Genomic DNA, 16782 nt, shown 5'->3' on the forward strand with positions numbered 1-16782 from the left:
GTGGCTGATATGGTCTTGTGTGGAGAGGTGCAGTAATTAATCTAACCTCAACCCATTCACATTTAAAAGGAACACATTCTTATTACTCTTCATTGCTTTTAGATAGCTTTACTATTAAGGCGTTAAAAGACAAAACTGAATCATACAGGTTGACCGAGATCTATTTCAGGATAAATCAATGTAAAATATGCTGCTTTTATATGCTCATTGTTTGACTGACAAGTTGTTAATATGTAAATAGTTCTAACTGTTAAGTCTGATTACCTTGTGTCTGTGAGGCTTGTGGAGAATTAAACTTGTTTCTTGTTGACAGATCAGTTTAGAAGGTAGGCTATTACCTCAAACTTGTACATTCCATATGGGCTGGGATCCAAAATATTGCAAGAGTGCATGTTTCCCCAGTGTTGTAATAACTAATGATTGAAAGGCAGTTTTTGCTACAGTTCTTCATCTCAACCATTCTTGGGTTGAATAGGTAAAATGTAGATAATTGTAAACAGTGTCTAAAAATAAATATGAAATTGTGCAATATAAAACAAAAAAGTAAAATTTGGATTCCAAATACACTAACAAACGTTGCACATTTAAATACATTACAAAATGCATAAAAATAGTATTTATTATTATTATTTTTAGGAGAAAAATAAATGCATGAAATATATATATACATAGCCTATCCTGCCCATACATACATTCTCAAAATGTTTAGCAAATTTGTTGCTGGAAACAAAGTAAATCAGTCTTCATTATAGGATTACATTTTTGTAGATATATAAATTTTCGCTTTAAATGCTTTATTTGATATAGATAGTGGTGAAAGACAAAGCAGAGTTTCTTTTGCAGCGCTTAGACTGTGGGACCACCTTACAGTAATCCACTTAATAAAATCCTTTATTGCACTTCCTAAGGCCTATGTTAGAAACCCGATCAAACATGCTAGTTGTCGTACTTATTTGTAACACAATTCTTCTAAATTTACTTTTGTTTGATTGCAATATTTTAGCATGTCAAGCAATACATTGTGATTCCATGCATTCTGTCACCCCCCAAGCCAAAATATATAAATGAATATAATAGACGTTTTCATGTTTATTGTTTAAGGTCATCGTTCTTTCTGTCTTCGTGCTTGTCCGTCTGTCTCTCACTCACTGTCTTGTTGCTCTGCCCCGACAGCTGAAAGAGAGACAAAGGGGGCATTGTACTGTAAGGCAGAGACGTTTTTCTTTTTCTTTTACAAAGGCTAGATCATAGAAATACTGTGTTCTTATATAAATCGAGCAAAGGTCTCCGTGTGTTGGCACGGTCCAGCTTCTCCAGTGGCTTCAACACTCATCATGATTATGTGTTGCAGGTGCTGCTCTGACGGCCCGGCTGACGTTGGGACCCTGGCTGAAGAAACGTTTCAGTTGCTTTAAGAGACTCCTCATTCCCAAAAGCATCTGCTCCTTTCTATTTGAGCCTGTCAGAACTGGTTCACAGATTCCCAGAAGAATTATATTTGGGATTTGTTTTTGTGGTCCGATTCAGTCATAATGTAGGGGCATTCCCGTATTCGGACATGCTGTTTTAATGACGGTTTACAAGATGTCAAGCTGTGGCTGTTAGTCCTCAATGAGCTCTATTAAGCAAAAGTAACAACAACAAAACAATCAGGGTTTTATTATGTGAAGCCAGTAAACACCAATTCTTTATCACTAATTTCAAGTGACTCTGGATATTCAGAAATCAATTAGAAATCAAACTGAACAAATGAACATCGTTATCAGTCACGTTTATAGGGACCACGATCCACACCCTTCGTCAGCACACAAACAACACACGTTTTGCAGTTGGCGAAATGTTAATAGTTCACTCGATGACAGAGTCATCGTACTAATTTGTAGAACAATGTGGGAGACTGGAAGCTGTGCGAGGCAAAACGTGTTATTACGGTGTGTCCAAACCTTGTCCTAATTAGTACAAGCCGTTGTCACTCGGAACTCTTGGCTCTAGCTTCTGTTTGATGTGGTATCATTTCACTTTAACAGGATTGGGCTTGGAGCCAGCCTGGCCCTCCGGTTTAGGCCATAACAGCATGTATGTACGCAGCCAAGAGGATATAAAGGAGCCTGAAGTTTCACAACCGTACATGGCTTGGCTGTTGACTTTGGCTACCTGCGTGTCAATGCTTGTTAGTCACCATGTGTAGAGTCTTTGGCAGGAGTAATCCAACAAAATCTTTCACGAAACGCAGGAGCGTGAGGGGTTAACGTCTTTTCCAAGTTTCAACTTTTTCTTTTTTCCCCCATTAACAGCCCCTTCGTTTGGGTCCGAATACATGTGCACTTTCATTGGTTTCTGTTATTCCCACTTTTGGCAGTCGGTCAGTCATTCGTTGATCTGTCCATTTCATAAACCTGGATTCAGTGAGTTAGTGGAGTGTAGCATGAATCATGAGCATGCCTTTATTTAGTTCCTCAGGGTTGGGGCGGGCAGGCGCTCTGTCTGGAAAACTGTATCCACCAGCCTCAGTATCCTGTCGCATGGGATGTCACGTGTGGCTGGAAAGGAGGGAGCAGCTACCACAATCAGCATGAAGGAAGTGTGTTGATATCCCCCCTGATTACACCCGGCCCATCCTCCGTTTGCCCTTTTATCCCAGGGGCTTGACTCCCTTGGTGGGGGAGCCTGGTCGCCGCCTCCCAAAGCGCTCCAGTGGAGGTTGGATACTTTGATGTACTGATGGTTTTGATACCACCCGCCACCCACTCGGATATCCCCATGCCTGCCCAGGTCTCCCCTCTGGACTGGTTGACGACACTGGCGCCACCCGTCTACATGGAAATATCACTGAAACAAAGGATCAGAAAAGAACTACAGAAGAGGAGGAAGAGGAGGAAGAGGAGGAAAGGACAACAGGGAGAGACACAAAAACAGAGGGAAAAATAGAGCATGGGAGGGAGTGTGAAATAAGGGTGATTCCATTAAGGGTGTGTGTGTGTGTGTGTCACAGTATGTGTGGGGTGTGGGGGTTAGTGACATCAGCAGTTCCCTCCCTCCCATCCACCCTCACCCCACCCCACCCTCTCCTCTCCCTCTAGTATAGATGCTCTGTGGTCCAGTGGTACGCTTCACTCCAGTTTTCCCACGGAGAGCTGCACAAGTCCAAAGTTAGGCTACTAACTCAGTGAAGTTGTCCAGCGTCCCCGTCCAGAGAGCTCTATGGCAGGCACGGTGCTTCTCAGAGGCTCCCTCCTACTCCTCGCCGGATCCATCCTGCTCAGCTGCATCCCAGCGCAGAGGATAAGAGGCAAGTGCACGGATCGGCTATGCTGCGACGTCAGGTGTAACGCGTTAATGCAAACCATGGTCTTGTGTGTTGTAACGTATAGGGCTGAGCATGCAAGTCACGTTTCCGTCCATGCATTTGTGGATAAAAAGTGTTTTCTTTGTGCATTGTGAACCATGCTGTTTGGCTGACTCTGCAAAAAGACCTAACGCCATTCAATGTTGTTTCGAAACAGATTGCTTTGCCAAAACTGAACTGCATGAACATGTAATGACGGGCCGGTTAGTCCAGTTTCGGAAGTCCTGCAAAAGTACATGTTTAGTACATCATTTTGTAGACTGTCCATGGCAACCTCAAAAAGAAATAATACACTATCTCATTTACCAAAAGCTTTAATCTGAATAGATTCAGGTGCAAAAGCATTGTGCTGTAAATGTCTCATAATGTGTAGGCCTGACTGTGTAAAATAAGCCAATACAATGAAAAAGAGACAATTAGTTGCTACTGGTACATAGATTATGTTTTCTGATTTGATTCGATTTTATATGACTGTAGAATTGTAGTCTGTGGTGAGCAAACCATTTCAACATTGGTAGTCAAGCAATTTAATGTCTAAAACAATGTATGGACGCTATTATGTATTATCTCACATAAAAACACTTGCCAAGATCAACATTTTCGTTGAGCTGCAATGTGTATGCATCTGTACATGTGTGTGTGTGTGTGTTGAGTATCTTATCCTCTCTAATGTTGTGTGTGTGTGTGTGTGCACAAGTGTGTGTGTGTTTGTGTGTGTGTGTGTGTGGTTCCCTTGATTCTCTGAACATCTGTCCAGTCCAAACTGTAAACATGTCATTGTTGTAGCTGCATGTTTGATCTCCCTGGGATCTGTCGACTTAAGAACTGTTTTCACTGAGTGCTGTAACTGTGGAGTTTCACATTACAATGTTTATGCCTCCTATATCATCAGGGGGACAGGGAAAACTCTACTTGGAAGGTGGTTGCCTTGGGATGTTTCTTGGAGAAATTCCACAGATAAAAAAACCTTGTCTGACAAAGGCAAATCCAAGCTTAGCCTAGAAACCGTATCTAAACAACAATTGCTCTGCAGTCCAGCGGACCTCTTGGAACGTCTTATTGACATACACCGCGTGTGCAGTGTCCAGGGCTATATCGATCAATGACACTCCGACAAAGCGGGAGTGGATCTTGTTAGGCTTGGAATCGGGCTCTGCCAACATCCTCCCCTCTGCACATGTGAGCATATCAGAACCCAAGCGTCTTGTTGCTACAGTGCTGTGTACCGTAACCAGTGGCCTCACTATCTGTGCGGTGGCGTGTGGTGCCCACGTACGTCGCAAAGCTGTTACATGTATATGACTCAGTGTGTACCCACGCCTGCTCCGCTCTCTGTGTGGACCGGACGTTGGGCGAGGGGGGGGTGTACGTTGTAAACGAAGGTGCATACATGTGCAGAGCGTGTGTTTGTGTTATAGCTGTGGTCGTTTAGGCAGCTGGAGATATGTTTTCCCCCCGCGGCTTTTCACGCATGCTAAAACTTCATTCGAAGAAATGAACGAGGGACGGCTGAGGGTCTCGCATACCGAGCCAGTCAACAGCTGCACAACAGCGCAAATATGCCCGACCTCTATGGCCCACTGTTTAACCACCCTGGTGTCAGGTTGGAGGAATGGCAGAAGGGCGGGCTCTCGTGAATGGGGATGGATGTTGAGTTTGAAATTGTAAAGTTGGACTTGTGCCAGATTGGCACATACTAAAAGGGAATGTGGTAAGTTTTTTTCTTTACGTGCATGCGTTTATATTCTGAAAGCCCCTACAGCTCCTGAAAGCATCCAGAGCTGTACAGCTTTGAGATCACATCCATCCACTAAATGTGACTGGGTGTTATACTAGGCTATATATGAGCAGAGAGAAGCCAGGAGTGACGATTTATGTCCCCTATGTGACCATGAGGTAAAATGCTCCTGTTGAGTCGAATCTAAAAAGTGCTGCCTCGAGATTTTGTAAACTTTTGTAACAGTTATTTGTTAGGCAATTTGAGAAATGGAGCACTGGAGGGTTTTTAATTGCTTTGAGTATAGTTGGTTAGTTCTTGCTGAAAATTCAGATGTAGGATCTCAACTTGAGCATTTAGTTGTTTCATAAAGTGTCCAAACTGGTAAAGTTTTTAAGGTTTAAAAGCCTTGTAATTTCCACTATATTTGCCCTAATGTAAAACCTCTACAATATGTACCTGCTACAGGAGAATTTTCCCTGATTATTGTTTCACTGAGATAATTATCAAATTACCATCCTGCATGTGTACAGCTAACAAACACAAGGAAATGGGATAATACAAGATGAGTTGTTTAATTTTAAATGTGATACAAAACATATTTAAATAATTAACAAAATATGTAATGCTAGATAGACCTCTTCTTTAAATACAGTAACTTGTTGGCTGGCATTGCTTTCTTTAAGGTAGATGGAACTAAACCAACTGTTATCTATCACACGATAACATCTCTTGGGTCATTCAGCTGCAGTTGGAGTCAACAACTGTGAAATAACACATCCCTGCCAAGAATCAAGCTTGCATGATTAAACATGTCTTAAATGACAACCATCAAGGCTTTCCCACCGTTCAAGAAAGCAAGATGTTGCAAACACCAATCTGAAGAACAAAGAGGCCAAAGATAGCTAAAGACAATGAAGATTGACATATTCATGATACCACATGATCTTTCGGGGAGACTCAGTGTTGGCCAAATGTAAAATCCACCTAGAGCTTTCACTGAACTGGATTTGCTTTATTTTGACAGAGGGTTTCCAGGGACGATACATATAATTACAGGTTGGATGAAGATGCAGTTGGTATTTAAATGGACTCCAGGGCTTTTTAGGGAACACTTGGAGTGTTTGACCCCATTTGTGAAGTGCAGTGGAATCTGAAAGACAACATCAAACAACATAGCTAACTAGTGTTCCAGGTAAATGCAGCCATTGTTAATGACTAGACTATTCCATAGCTTTATTGGAATATGTATCATCTTAATATCTTTCACAGTCTTCTATATCTACAAGATAACAGATTGCAGTCTTTGATAGCCTAAGGTAACATTTATAGATCGTTAAGGACATCATCCAAGTTGCCCTGGATGATAAGACCTACATGACTTCACAGCACGAATTCTAGTCAATGGGACTAGTAGAGCGGGTGTATGCCAGACTTCTGCAGTGTCCAGAGTGAAAACATCCATCTCTTGTTAAATTTAAAGGGAGGAAGCAATAAGAGTACACGAGTCTTAAGAAAGGCGGAGGTTGTCACGTTTGTGGGGAAGATACGTTTCATGTATGACAGATACTGACAGATACTTCAAAGCAAAACACAACCCAGGATAACCATTAGGCATTAGCAGAAAAGCACAGGGTCACAGGTATCCAAGAAAACAGTTCATTTGCTCAAACTGTGGAGTAAGTTACGCGATGTTGTGCTGATTCAGCAAACTCAGTAGCCTTTCAAGTTCTCTCAAACCAATAGTTCCTGGCAACTTCTGCAAAATCACCACATAATAAACCGGGTTGGCCTGTTGTAAATTTTCTCCCGATTAACGAAATGTGCTCGTCATCAATAGTGAACTGCTGTTGTATCCACACAGGGTTCGTTCAGAGTTTGGTCTGTCAATCGAAGTGATTAGGTTATAGTTAAAGCCTAAATAACGTGCTGAGTGGTTAGGGCAAGTTGAAGTACTTGAATGCTTGCCTTGCCTCTTGGCCCACATGGGTGTGAAAGGGCAGGCTGTTGACTGATGTATGTGATGACACAAAACTGCCACAATATCATTTTCCAAAGCTTATCTTGAGCCCTTTAATGTGGGATTTTCAGGCTGTTTAGGAGACTCTCTTAACTCAGCATAATCAGTCAAGTTCCTGGATTGTGGGGAATGGGAACCTGGTGGGAAAAAGCCTTCTCCAAAGCTGAAGAGGCTTATTATCAGGATTAAATAAGATCAAGAACTGATGTTAAGGAGATTTCCCAGACAGCTTTCTAGTCCCTGTTCCTGAATAAGGAGTAATTCCTGAACTTGTCCTTTACTCAATCTCTCAATCCTGAGTATGTCGATATACTTTCATATACATTCATATACTTCATACTAAAAGTCAAATGTTATGACTGATGAGAGGATCAAGTGTCCGAACTCCTTTAAAAATACATTCAAGTAATATTCCCTAGATAGAGGAAAGTGTTTTTTCCCTTGCAGAACGACCCAAATGTATCCATAAAGTCTCTCGATCACGGCTTTTACAGTGGAAATTCACAATTACTCTGCAATGTGCTTTTGTCTATGCGAGGTGTGGGAAGTCTGCTCGGAATTTATACTCAAGCAACTTAGAGTGTAGTAAACCACAATGCCACTAAAGATATCTTTTCAATTTTTTATTCTCCGCAACAGTGAGAAGACAGAACATGAAGGTCCGCATCAACGCCACCGGCGACACCATTGTGATGAAGTTTGTCCGGCCCAACCCTGACGTCAGGCTGGAAGGCTACATTCTGGGCTATGGCAGCAGCATGTTCTCCAAACAGTTCATCCAGCTGCCTGAGAATGGCGAGGCATTCGAGACTGAGATTGGTAAGACACACAGCTATTAGCTATTGCCCTTCAGGGATCCGTCACTCATCGGACAGTCATAACAAAACAGTGGATATGGTAACGCCAACATAAATCACCCGACAACCCAGGCGAGAAACATTTCCTCTGAGAAACTTGCAAGCTGTCTTTGACTGAAAGGTGACTAACAGAGATTCCCCTCAAGATCGGGTGAAAAGGGCAGGAGTCACCCTAAGCACTTCACATTGTTTACTTTCCTCTTAAATAAGAAAAAAAGATGTTCAGTGGTTTTCATTGATCATCAGCCACAGTCCCCCATGGGATGCCGTCATAATCACAGCAACCCAGCACATTACAACATCATAGCAGAGCAGAGCAGCACAGGGCCAGTGAAAGTTTACTTCACAGCGTGTGTAGACAATCCATTGAGCGTAACCCACTTGCTTATTTGGACTGATACTTCAGTCAAATAAGCAATTTCAGTCCAAACCACTGGGTTTCCTTTGTCACTGGCACTGACTGGCACTACCCGAGGGCAGATAAGGAGCATGTTCCTTCTTGATGTGGGCTAAGGTCACCACAGCCATTGTGTAAATCCTGGGCTTTGAAGGGGAAGTGAAAAAAAGGAACCGGGGGGGAAAAAGAATCGGACACCTCCCTCGGCTCCCTAATCAGCAAAAGGAACAATGTTTGTTCAATGCATAACAGCTTTTTAGCCCTTAGAGGGTCCAACAACTCCCTGAGCCCTTTCAGTGGTGGGAGGGAGAACATAAATGTTCACACAACATTTATCACGGGTACAAGATTTGACCTGGCCACGTGACCATAAAAAAATATCGAGGTCAATATTGAGGGCTGAGCGAAATTGGTCTCAGGTGCTGCTACAGAAGAACTGATAGAACCAGCTTCACATAAGAGAGAGGAGATCCTTTGAGAGTTTAGACAAAACCATCTTAGCAATGATGAAAGAAGAGTTCACCGTCACGTGACTGGTGCATAGTGTCATGCTCTGGTTCTGTGGTGACTGAAATTGATTTGATGCGTTTCCCCAAAAGTTTGCTCATTTTCAGGCTCATCGAATGGCCATCATTTGTCCAGCGCCCCACCCGTAACATTGTGTCAGCCTCGATCCGGGCCAAACTACTCCTACTCCATCTTTCCTGGCACGATAGCTCATGTGCGCTGGCTTTATGTTAATCCATTCAATGCCGGGTCGTACTCTGGCCTATGGTTAGACCTTCAGCGCTCCACCCTTCACTATTTGTGCCTTGTATTCATTAATGAGCAGCATTTTTTTTTTACTTTGTGGCTCCAGCAATAGAAACAAAAAATATTTTTGGAACCCTGTTTTTATAGCACAATGATTCCAAGTGACCAGATGTGTCTTAACAGTTTTCCAGATTTATCCCCATATTTTTTTGCCCCTCCTAACTGGACATTGTTTGCTTATACGAGTTATAACAATACATGACTGTTAGTTTGTGGCCTTAGATCACTTGCTGTATTAACGTTCCAGGATAGACAAAGTAAAAAATAAATAATAATCAAGCAACGCAGTTGTGTTTCAATTTACCACCTGACTGAATGTTTTCATTTGTTGTGCTAAAAGTTAATCTCTTTTATCTGTGTTCCTGTTCTGTTTACATTTAGGTTTTTAATATTCCCAGGCCATCTCCTAAAGCCAAGCACCTGGCACTGTCTTTCTCCCTTATTTACTGTCCAGGAAAATAATTTTCATTCCAGAGAAATCATAGTATCATGTGTCAACTGTTCTTAACCAATTCAGATGCTGAGCCCAAGTATCTGGTTGCAGTCCAGCCAATCCCAAGCAACGATGTGAAGAAACATTGCACAGGTACCCGTGACTGTCTTCTAAACCCTGAAAGACTAATCAACACATTTTGCACATAGGGTTTTACTCTTGACCTTTGTGCTTACAGGAAAGGTCAACCTGGAAAAGCCACTCCACTTAGTGGTTGGCACCATCACCCCTACATCTGTGCTACTGTCCTGGGGAACATTCCTGAAGACACCCTACGAAGCTGGCAACATTATGAACGACTGTCTGGAGGACGGGTGAGTAATAACCAACCGCAGTAGTTCCCTTGTGGGTACTTGGCCTATACACAGAGGTTACTTGAGAAGACTCATGACACCATAGGCTTATTGGTAAAATGAAGAGGAGGGGGTACTTCAGGGGCATAACAAAATGCAGTTATTCAGTTGGTGGTACAGTGACCGAAAAAAAGGTTGAGAACCACTGGCCTACTTTACTGCCAATGAAACATCTGGTTCCCATTCCATGTTGTTTTTTCAGACCTAGCCTTTCCACAGAAACAGCCTCACTCAGATCCAAATGGATGACAGGTGAATATGTTTACACACAGTTTAGGGATTCTCTACAAACGTTGAAGTCATGTGCACACACCGAGAGCCGAATACCAAACTTGATGCCAGCTATGTAGAAACCCGTTACCTGAAGACGACATTGGAACTAATTTTGTGTATTCACTATGCTGTACCGTCAAACCTTGGAGGATTTATGAGGCACAGCATTTCGACAGAGTACATTTAAGGAAGTGTGTCCTGACTTTTCTATGGAAAATTGCATGTGAGGCCTTTTCCACTGCAGGTGTGTAAGGGACTTGAGTGAGGATACATGGGCCGTACTGCTGGGACACAAACTGACACGCTTTTCCACCACCCTCATCACGCTCTGGCTTTAATAGGTTCTATAATTTCTCTCTCTCTCTCTGAAAGCTGGACTAGGCACTGGAAATCTTGACCTACAGTAAGCTACAGCTGAGTGTGTCTCCTTCCATGTAGTCGCTCATTAAAAGCTAATGTCAGTTCCTTCTGTTTACTACTTGGCTACTGCCTGTACTGTTACAGATGAATAAAATACATGAGGGAACGAAAAGGAATCGGTTGACACTGATGAGATGACGTGAGATACTGGAGCCAGAATTAACAATATCTGAAGGTTGTTCTACATAGTCAAAATGCCACAGAGCTAAAATACATATGGGAATGTATTTTGTGGCCCAAGCTGTCTGTGCCTGGATCATTTACACTTTTCTAAAAGACTGGATTTACTTCAAATATTTTTAAATACACAGTCAAAAGCTTGGACACACCTACTCATTCAAGGGTATTTCTTTAGTTATACTATTTTCCACACTGCAAAATAATAGTGGACATCAAAACTATTATATTACATGAATGGAATCAAGTCGCAACCAAAAAAAGCGTTAAAGAGATCAAATATATTTCATATTGTGTATTCTTTAAAGTAGCCACCCTTTGTCTTGATGACAGCTTTACACACTCTTGGCATTCTCTAAAACAGCTTCATGAGGTAGTCAGGTGTATCTTGTAACAACTTAGTATGTGGATTTTCTTTATTTCTCACCTTCTTAATGTGTTGGGGTGGGTACACAGAGGATGACAAGGTAGTGTGGGTATACAGAAGACCATCTTTTTACCTGTACTGTAGTAATCTATATTATGGCAAGAACAGCTCAAATAAGCAAAAATAAACAACAGTCCATCAAAAAGTCAATCAATACGGAACATTTCATGTGCAGTTGCAAAAACCATAAAGTGCTGTGATGAAACTGTCTCTCATGAGGACCGTCACAGGAAAGACCTAGTTTCACCTCTGCTGCAGAGGATACGTTCATTTGAGTTACCACCATAAGAAAACAACAATTAACTGCACCTCATATTGCAGCCCAAATAAATATTTCACAGAATTCAAGTAACAGAGACATCTCAACATCAACTTTTCAGAGGAGACTGCGTGAATCAGGCCTTTATGGTCGAATTGCTGCAAACAAAACCACCACTGAAGAACACCCATATGAAGAAGAAACTTGCTTGGACCAAGAAAAACAGGAAATGGACATTAGACTAGTGGAAATCTGTCCCTTGATCTGATGAGTCCACATTTGAGATTTTTGGTTCCAACCGCCGTGTATTTGTGAGATGCAGAGTGGGTGAACGGATGATCTCCGCATGTGTGGTTCCCATCACGAAGCATGGAGGTGGAGGTGTGAAGGTGTGGGGTGCTTTGCTGGTGACACTGTCAGTGTTTTATTTACAATTCAAGGCTCTGTCAACCAGCATGGCTACCACAGCATTCTGCAGCGATACTCCATCCCATCTGGTTTGCGCTTAGTAGGACTATAATTTGTTTTTCAGCAGGACAATGACCCAAAACACACCTTCAGGCTGCATAAGGGCTATTTGACCAAGAAGGAGAGTGATGGTGCTGCATCAGATGACCTGGTCTCCACAATCTCCTGACCTCAACCCAACTGAGATGGTTTGGGATGAGTTGGACCATACAGTGAAGGAAAATCAGCCAGTAAGTGCTCAGCATATGTGGGAACTCCTTCAAGACTGTTGGAAAAGCATTCCAGGTGACTACCTCATGAAGTTGGTTGAGAGAATGCCAAGAGTGTGCAAAGCTGTTGTTTTTTTTTATTTTATTTTTTATTTATCCTTTATTTTACCAGGGGATGTCCCATTGAGATAATCACATCTCTTTTACAAGGGAGACAAATCATGGGAAAGGGTGGCTACTTTGAAGAATCTGAAATATAAATGAATTCCATATGTTATTTGATCATTTTGATGTCTACATATTTATCTACAATGTGGAAAATAGCAAAAATATAGAAATTCACTAGAATTAGTAGGTGTCCACACTTTTGACTGGTACTGTACATATTTTTACAGTACAATAATTCAGCAGCTCTCTTGAAAAGAGTAATACACATGTTGTATACTGTCCCTTGCCTGTTTGTCCATAACAGATACTATACAGTCAGATACAGAGAGAGGAATAGGAAGTGGTTCTATCAGACCTGTCCAACCAGCGACACAGTGATTGACAACCTGAAGCCCAACACCCCCTACGAGTTTGGGGTCCGCTCCAATAAAGACGAACGCAGTGGTGTCTGGAGCAAGCCTATTACTCACAACACCAACATGGGTAATATGTACATTGCACTTAGAATAATGAGTGCAGTACCTCTCCGTTTTGGGCTGTAAGAGGCATATAGCAAATCAACACTGTCGAAATGCTGTCCACAGAGTGGCGGCTGTTAACATCTGCTTCTCCTTGTTTTACAGACAAAAGCATCCAGAAACCCTACAAGCATCGGATCTCTATTGGGAAGCCAGTGGTATGTGATGTGTTTTTTAGGCCATAAACCTGCAGCACACAACCTATAGGGCTGTCACTGACATACTTGCCTAATTGCTTTGATAAGCATGCATATTGTCACACTACTATTTGACCCAAACATGTCAATATTTTTTATTTATTTTTTCTGTTCTCACACTAGAACCCAAGAGTAGAGAGAGGGTGAGAAGCAAAGCAGGGCTGAGTTATAAGCCCAGAGCAGAGTAGGCAAACATCTGCTTTCTGCTTTCCCCCTCTGACCCCAGAGACAGAGACTCTGAAAGACTCTTTAAAGTGGGTTAACGAGGGTCACCCTCACACCCAGCTGTGGCATCACAAAAACGCAGAACCTTTGCGAAAACATTGCAAAACGTGAAATGGTCACTCTAAATCTATATTTCCAATGTGTGACATGTGTCTTCCAGATAGAAGTCAGGCTTGGTGTGTACCATTAGGGGGTGGAGGGGCACATTAGAAATGCTGAGAGCAACAAGTTAGACTTTCATTGATGTAACACTTAATGGAAGACATGAACAGTCGATTGCTTTTGTTTTTCAGAAACTGCCAATAACTCGAACACTTTTCCCACCTCATCCAGGTAAGCCATTATTTAATTGTTCGAAAATGTCCCTTTTAATCAAATTGAACAACATGTTTATACACATTATATACAGTGGTGGAAAAAATAATTGGCACCCTTGCACAATCCAAATAATGCATAAATGCAAAATAAATGTAAAAATTTACAAATCTTTTGTACCCCAATATGCATTGATTAAGTGGGCATATGAATGAATGAAAACATCATCATCATCATCTTGCGCTTATCCGGGGCCGGGTCGCGGGGGCAGCAGTCTAAGCAGAGATGCCCAGACTTCCCTCTCCCTAGACACTTCCTCTAACTCTTCCGGGGGGACACCGAGGCGTTCCCAGGCCAGCCGGGAGACATAGTCCCTCCCCGGGGTCTCCTCACAGAAAGGCGTTCCGGAGGCATCTGAAACAGATGCCCAAGCCACCTCAGCTGACCCCTCTCTGTGGAGGAGCAGCGGCTCTACTCTGAGCTCCTTCCGAGTGACCGAGCTTCTCACCCTATCTCTAAGGGATCGCCCAGCCACCCTGCAGAGAAAGCTCATTTCAGCCGCCTGTATCCGGGATCTTGTCCTTTCGGTCATGACCCAAAGCTCATGACCATAGGTGAGAGTAGGAACGTAGATTGACCTGTAAATCGAAAGCTTTGCCTTGCGGCTCAGCTCTTTCTTCACCACGACAGGCCGATACATCGACCGCATTACTGCAGAAGCTGCACCGATCCGTCTGTCAATCTCTCGTTCCATCCTTCCCTCACTCGTGAAGACCCTAGATACTTAAACTCCTCCACTTGAGGCAGGCACTCTCCACCCACCTGAAGTGGGTGCCACCCTTTTCCGATTGAGCCACCCTCAAGCCACCCTTTTCCGATTGAGGTCCATGGCCTCAGATTTGGAGGTACTGATTCTCATCCCCACTGCTTCACACTCGGCTGCAAACCGTCCAAGTGCATGCTGAAGGTCCTGGCTTGAAGGGGCCAACACGACAACATCATCCGCAAAGAGCAGAGACAAAATCGTGTGGTCCCCAAACCTGACACCCTCCGGCCCCTGGCTGCGCCTAGAAATTCTGTCCATAAAAATTACGAACAGAACCGGCGACAAAAGGCAGCCCTGCCGGAGTCCAACATGCACTGAATGAAAACAAATAATCTAAATAATTGATTCCAAAAATACATCTTAAATGGACTATACAGTATTATTGGCACCTTCTAGAAGTACAGTGGGGAGAACAAGTATTGGATACACTGCCGATTTTGCAGGTTTTCCTACTTACAAAGCATGTAGAAGTCTGTAATATTTATCATAGGTACATTTCAACTGCGCGAGACGGAATCTAAAACAAAAATCCAGAAAATCACATTGTATGATTATTTTATAATTAATTTGCATTTTATTGCATAACATAAGTATTTGACCACCTACCAACCAGTAAGAATTCCGGCTCTCACAGACCTGTTAGTTTTTCTTTAAGAAGCCCTCGTGTTCACCACTCATTACCTGATTTAACTGCACTTGTTTGAACTGGTTACCTGTATAAAAGACACCTGTCCACAAACTCAATCAAACAGACTCCAACCTCTCCACAATGGCCAAGACCATATAGCTGTGTAAGGACATCAGGGATAAAATTGTAGACCTGCACAAGGCTGGTATGGGCTACAGGACAATAGGCAAGCAGCTTGGTGAGAAGGCAACAACTGTTGGCGCAATTATTAGAAAATGGAAGAAGTTCAAGATGACGGTCAATCTCCCTCTGTCTGGGGCTCCATGCAAGATCTCACCTCGTGGAGCATCAATGATCATGAGGAAGGTGAGGGATCAGTCCAAAACTACACGGCAGGACCTGGTCAATGACCTGAATAGAGCTGGGACCACAGTCTCAAAGAAAACCTGTGTTAACACACTACACCGTCATGGATTAAAATCCTGCAGCGCACGCAAGGTCCCCCTGCTCAAGCCAGCGCATGTCCAGGCCCGTCTGAAGTTTGCCAATGACCATCTGGATGATCCAGAGTAGGAATGGGAGAAGGTCATGGTGTCTGATGAGACCAAAATAGAGCTTTTTGGTCTTAACTCCACTTGCCGTGTTTGGAGGAAGAAGAAGGATGAGTACAACCCCAAGAACACTATCCCAACCGTGAAGCATGGAGGTGGAAACATCATTCTTTGGGGATGCTTTTCTGCAAAGGGGACAGGATGACTGCACCATATTGAGGGGAGGATGGACGGGGCCATGTATCGCGAGATCTTGGCTAACAACCTCCTTCCCTCAGTAAGAGGTTGTGGCTGGGTCTTCCAGCATGACAACGATCCGAAACACACAGACAGGGCAACTAAGAAGTGGCTCCGTAAGAAGCATCTCAAGGTCCTGGAGTGGCTTAGCCAGTCTCCAGACCTGAACCCAATAGAAAATCTTTGGAAAGAGCTGAAAGTCTGTATTGCCCAGCGACAGCCCCAAAACCTGAAGGATCTGGAGAAGGTCTGTATGGAGGAGTGGGCCAAAATCCTTGCTCCAGTTTGTGCAAATCTGGTCAAGAACTACAGGTAACGTATGATCTCTGTAATTTCAAACAAAGGTTTCTGTACCAAATATTAAGTTCTGCTTCTAATGTGATTTTCTACAATGTGATCTTCTGGATTTTTGTTTTAGATTCCGTCACTCACAGTTGAAGAGTACCTATGATAAAAATGACAGACTTCTACATGCTTTGTAAATGGGAAAACCTGCAAAAGTGTATCAAATACTTGTTCTCCCTACTATACATTTTTACCCAGTTATTGTCCTTAACTGCACTGTGAATATAACTTATTCAACCAGTTTGAATGGAAAAAAGGGGAGTCCTAAAAACAGCAGTTGGGAGGCACCATTCAGAATTGTGTTCACAAGAACAGTGGGCCAAACTGCTAGGACAGAGCTTCAGGAAACTTATCCATGACTATGAAGTGCTTGTGTGCAGATATCTGTCATAGGCTGTGCTACAAAATAGGGTGTCAATAATTTTGTCAATGTCATTTATGTTCAGTTTTTTATTCAAAAGGATACATTACAAAACCAAGTGTTCTGTAACATTAACAGTGAAATAAAGAATTTGAGACCAAATCCTTCGGCCAATCTCAACG

The 16782-nt window shown here is 42.8% G+C and overlaps 1 protein-coding gene across 8 annotated transcripts in view; it reads left to right on the top strand.

Moving 5' to 3' along the window:
* Positions 1-3096: 3096 nt before the first annotated feature.
* Positions 3097-16782, top strand: part of abi3bpb (ABI family, member 3 (NESH) binding protein b) — a 28922-nt gene continuing 15236 nt past the window's right edge. For all 8 annotated transcript variants that reach the window (XM_010900390.4, XM_020042048.3, XM_010900391.4 and 5 more), the window contains exons 1-7: positions 3097-3289; positions 7723-7902; positions 9668-9736; positions 9822-9957; positions 12702-12880; positions 13021-13073; positions 13631-13670. In XM_010900390.4, the coding sequence (XP_010898692.2) occupies positions 3202-3289; positions 7723-7902; positions 9668-9736; positions 9822-9957; positions 12702-12880; positions 13021-13073; positions 13631-13670 (745 nt within the window). In that variant the 5' untranslated portion in view covers positions 3097-3201. The remainder of the gene's footprint in view (positions 3290-7722; positions 7903-9667; positions 9737-9821; positions 9958-12701; positions 12881-13020; positions 13074-13630; positions 13671-16782) is intronic.

This window comes from Esox lucius, chromosome 22, assembly GCF_011004845.1.
Source record: "Esox lucius isolate fEsoLuc1 chromosome 22, fEsoLuc1.pri, whole genome shotgun sequence".
In the NCBI taxonomy this organism is placed as follows: Eukaryota; Metazoa; Chordata; class Actinopteri; order Esociformes; family Esocidae; genus Esox; species Esox lucius.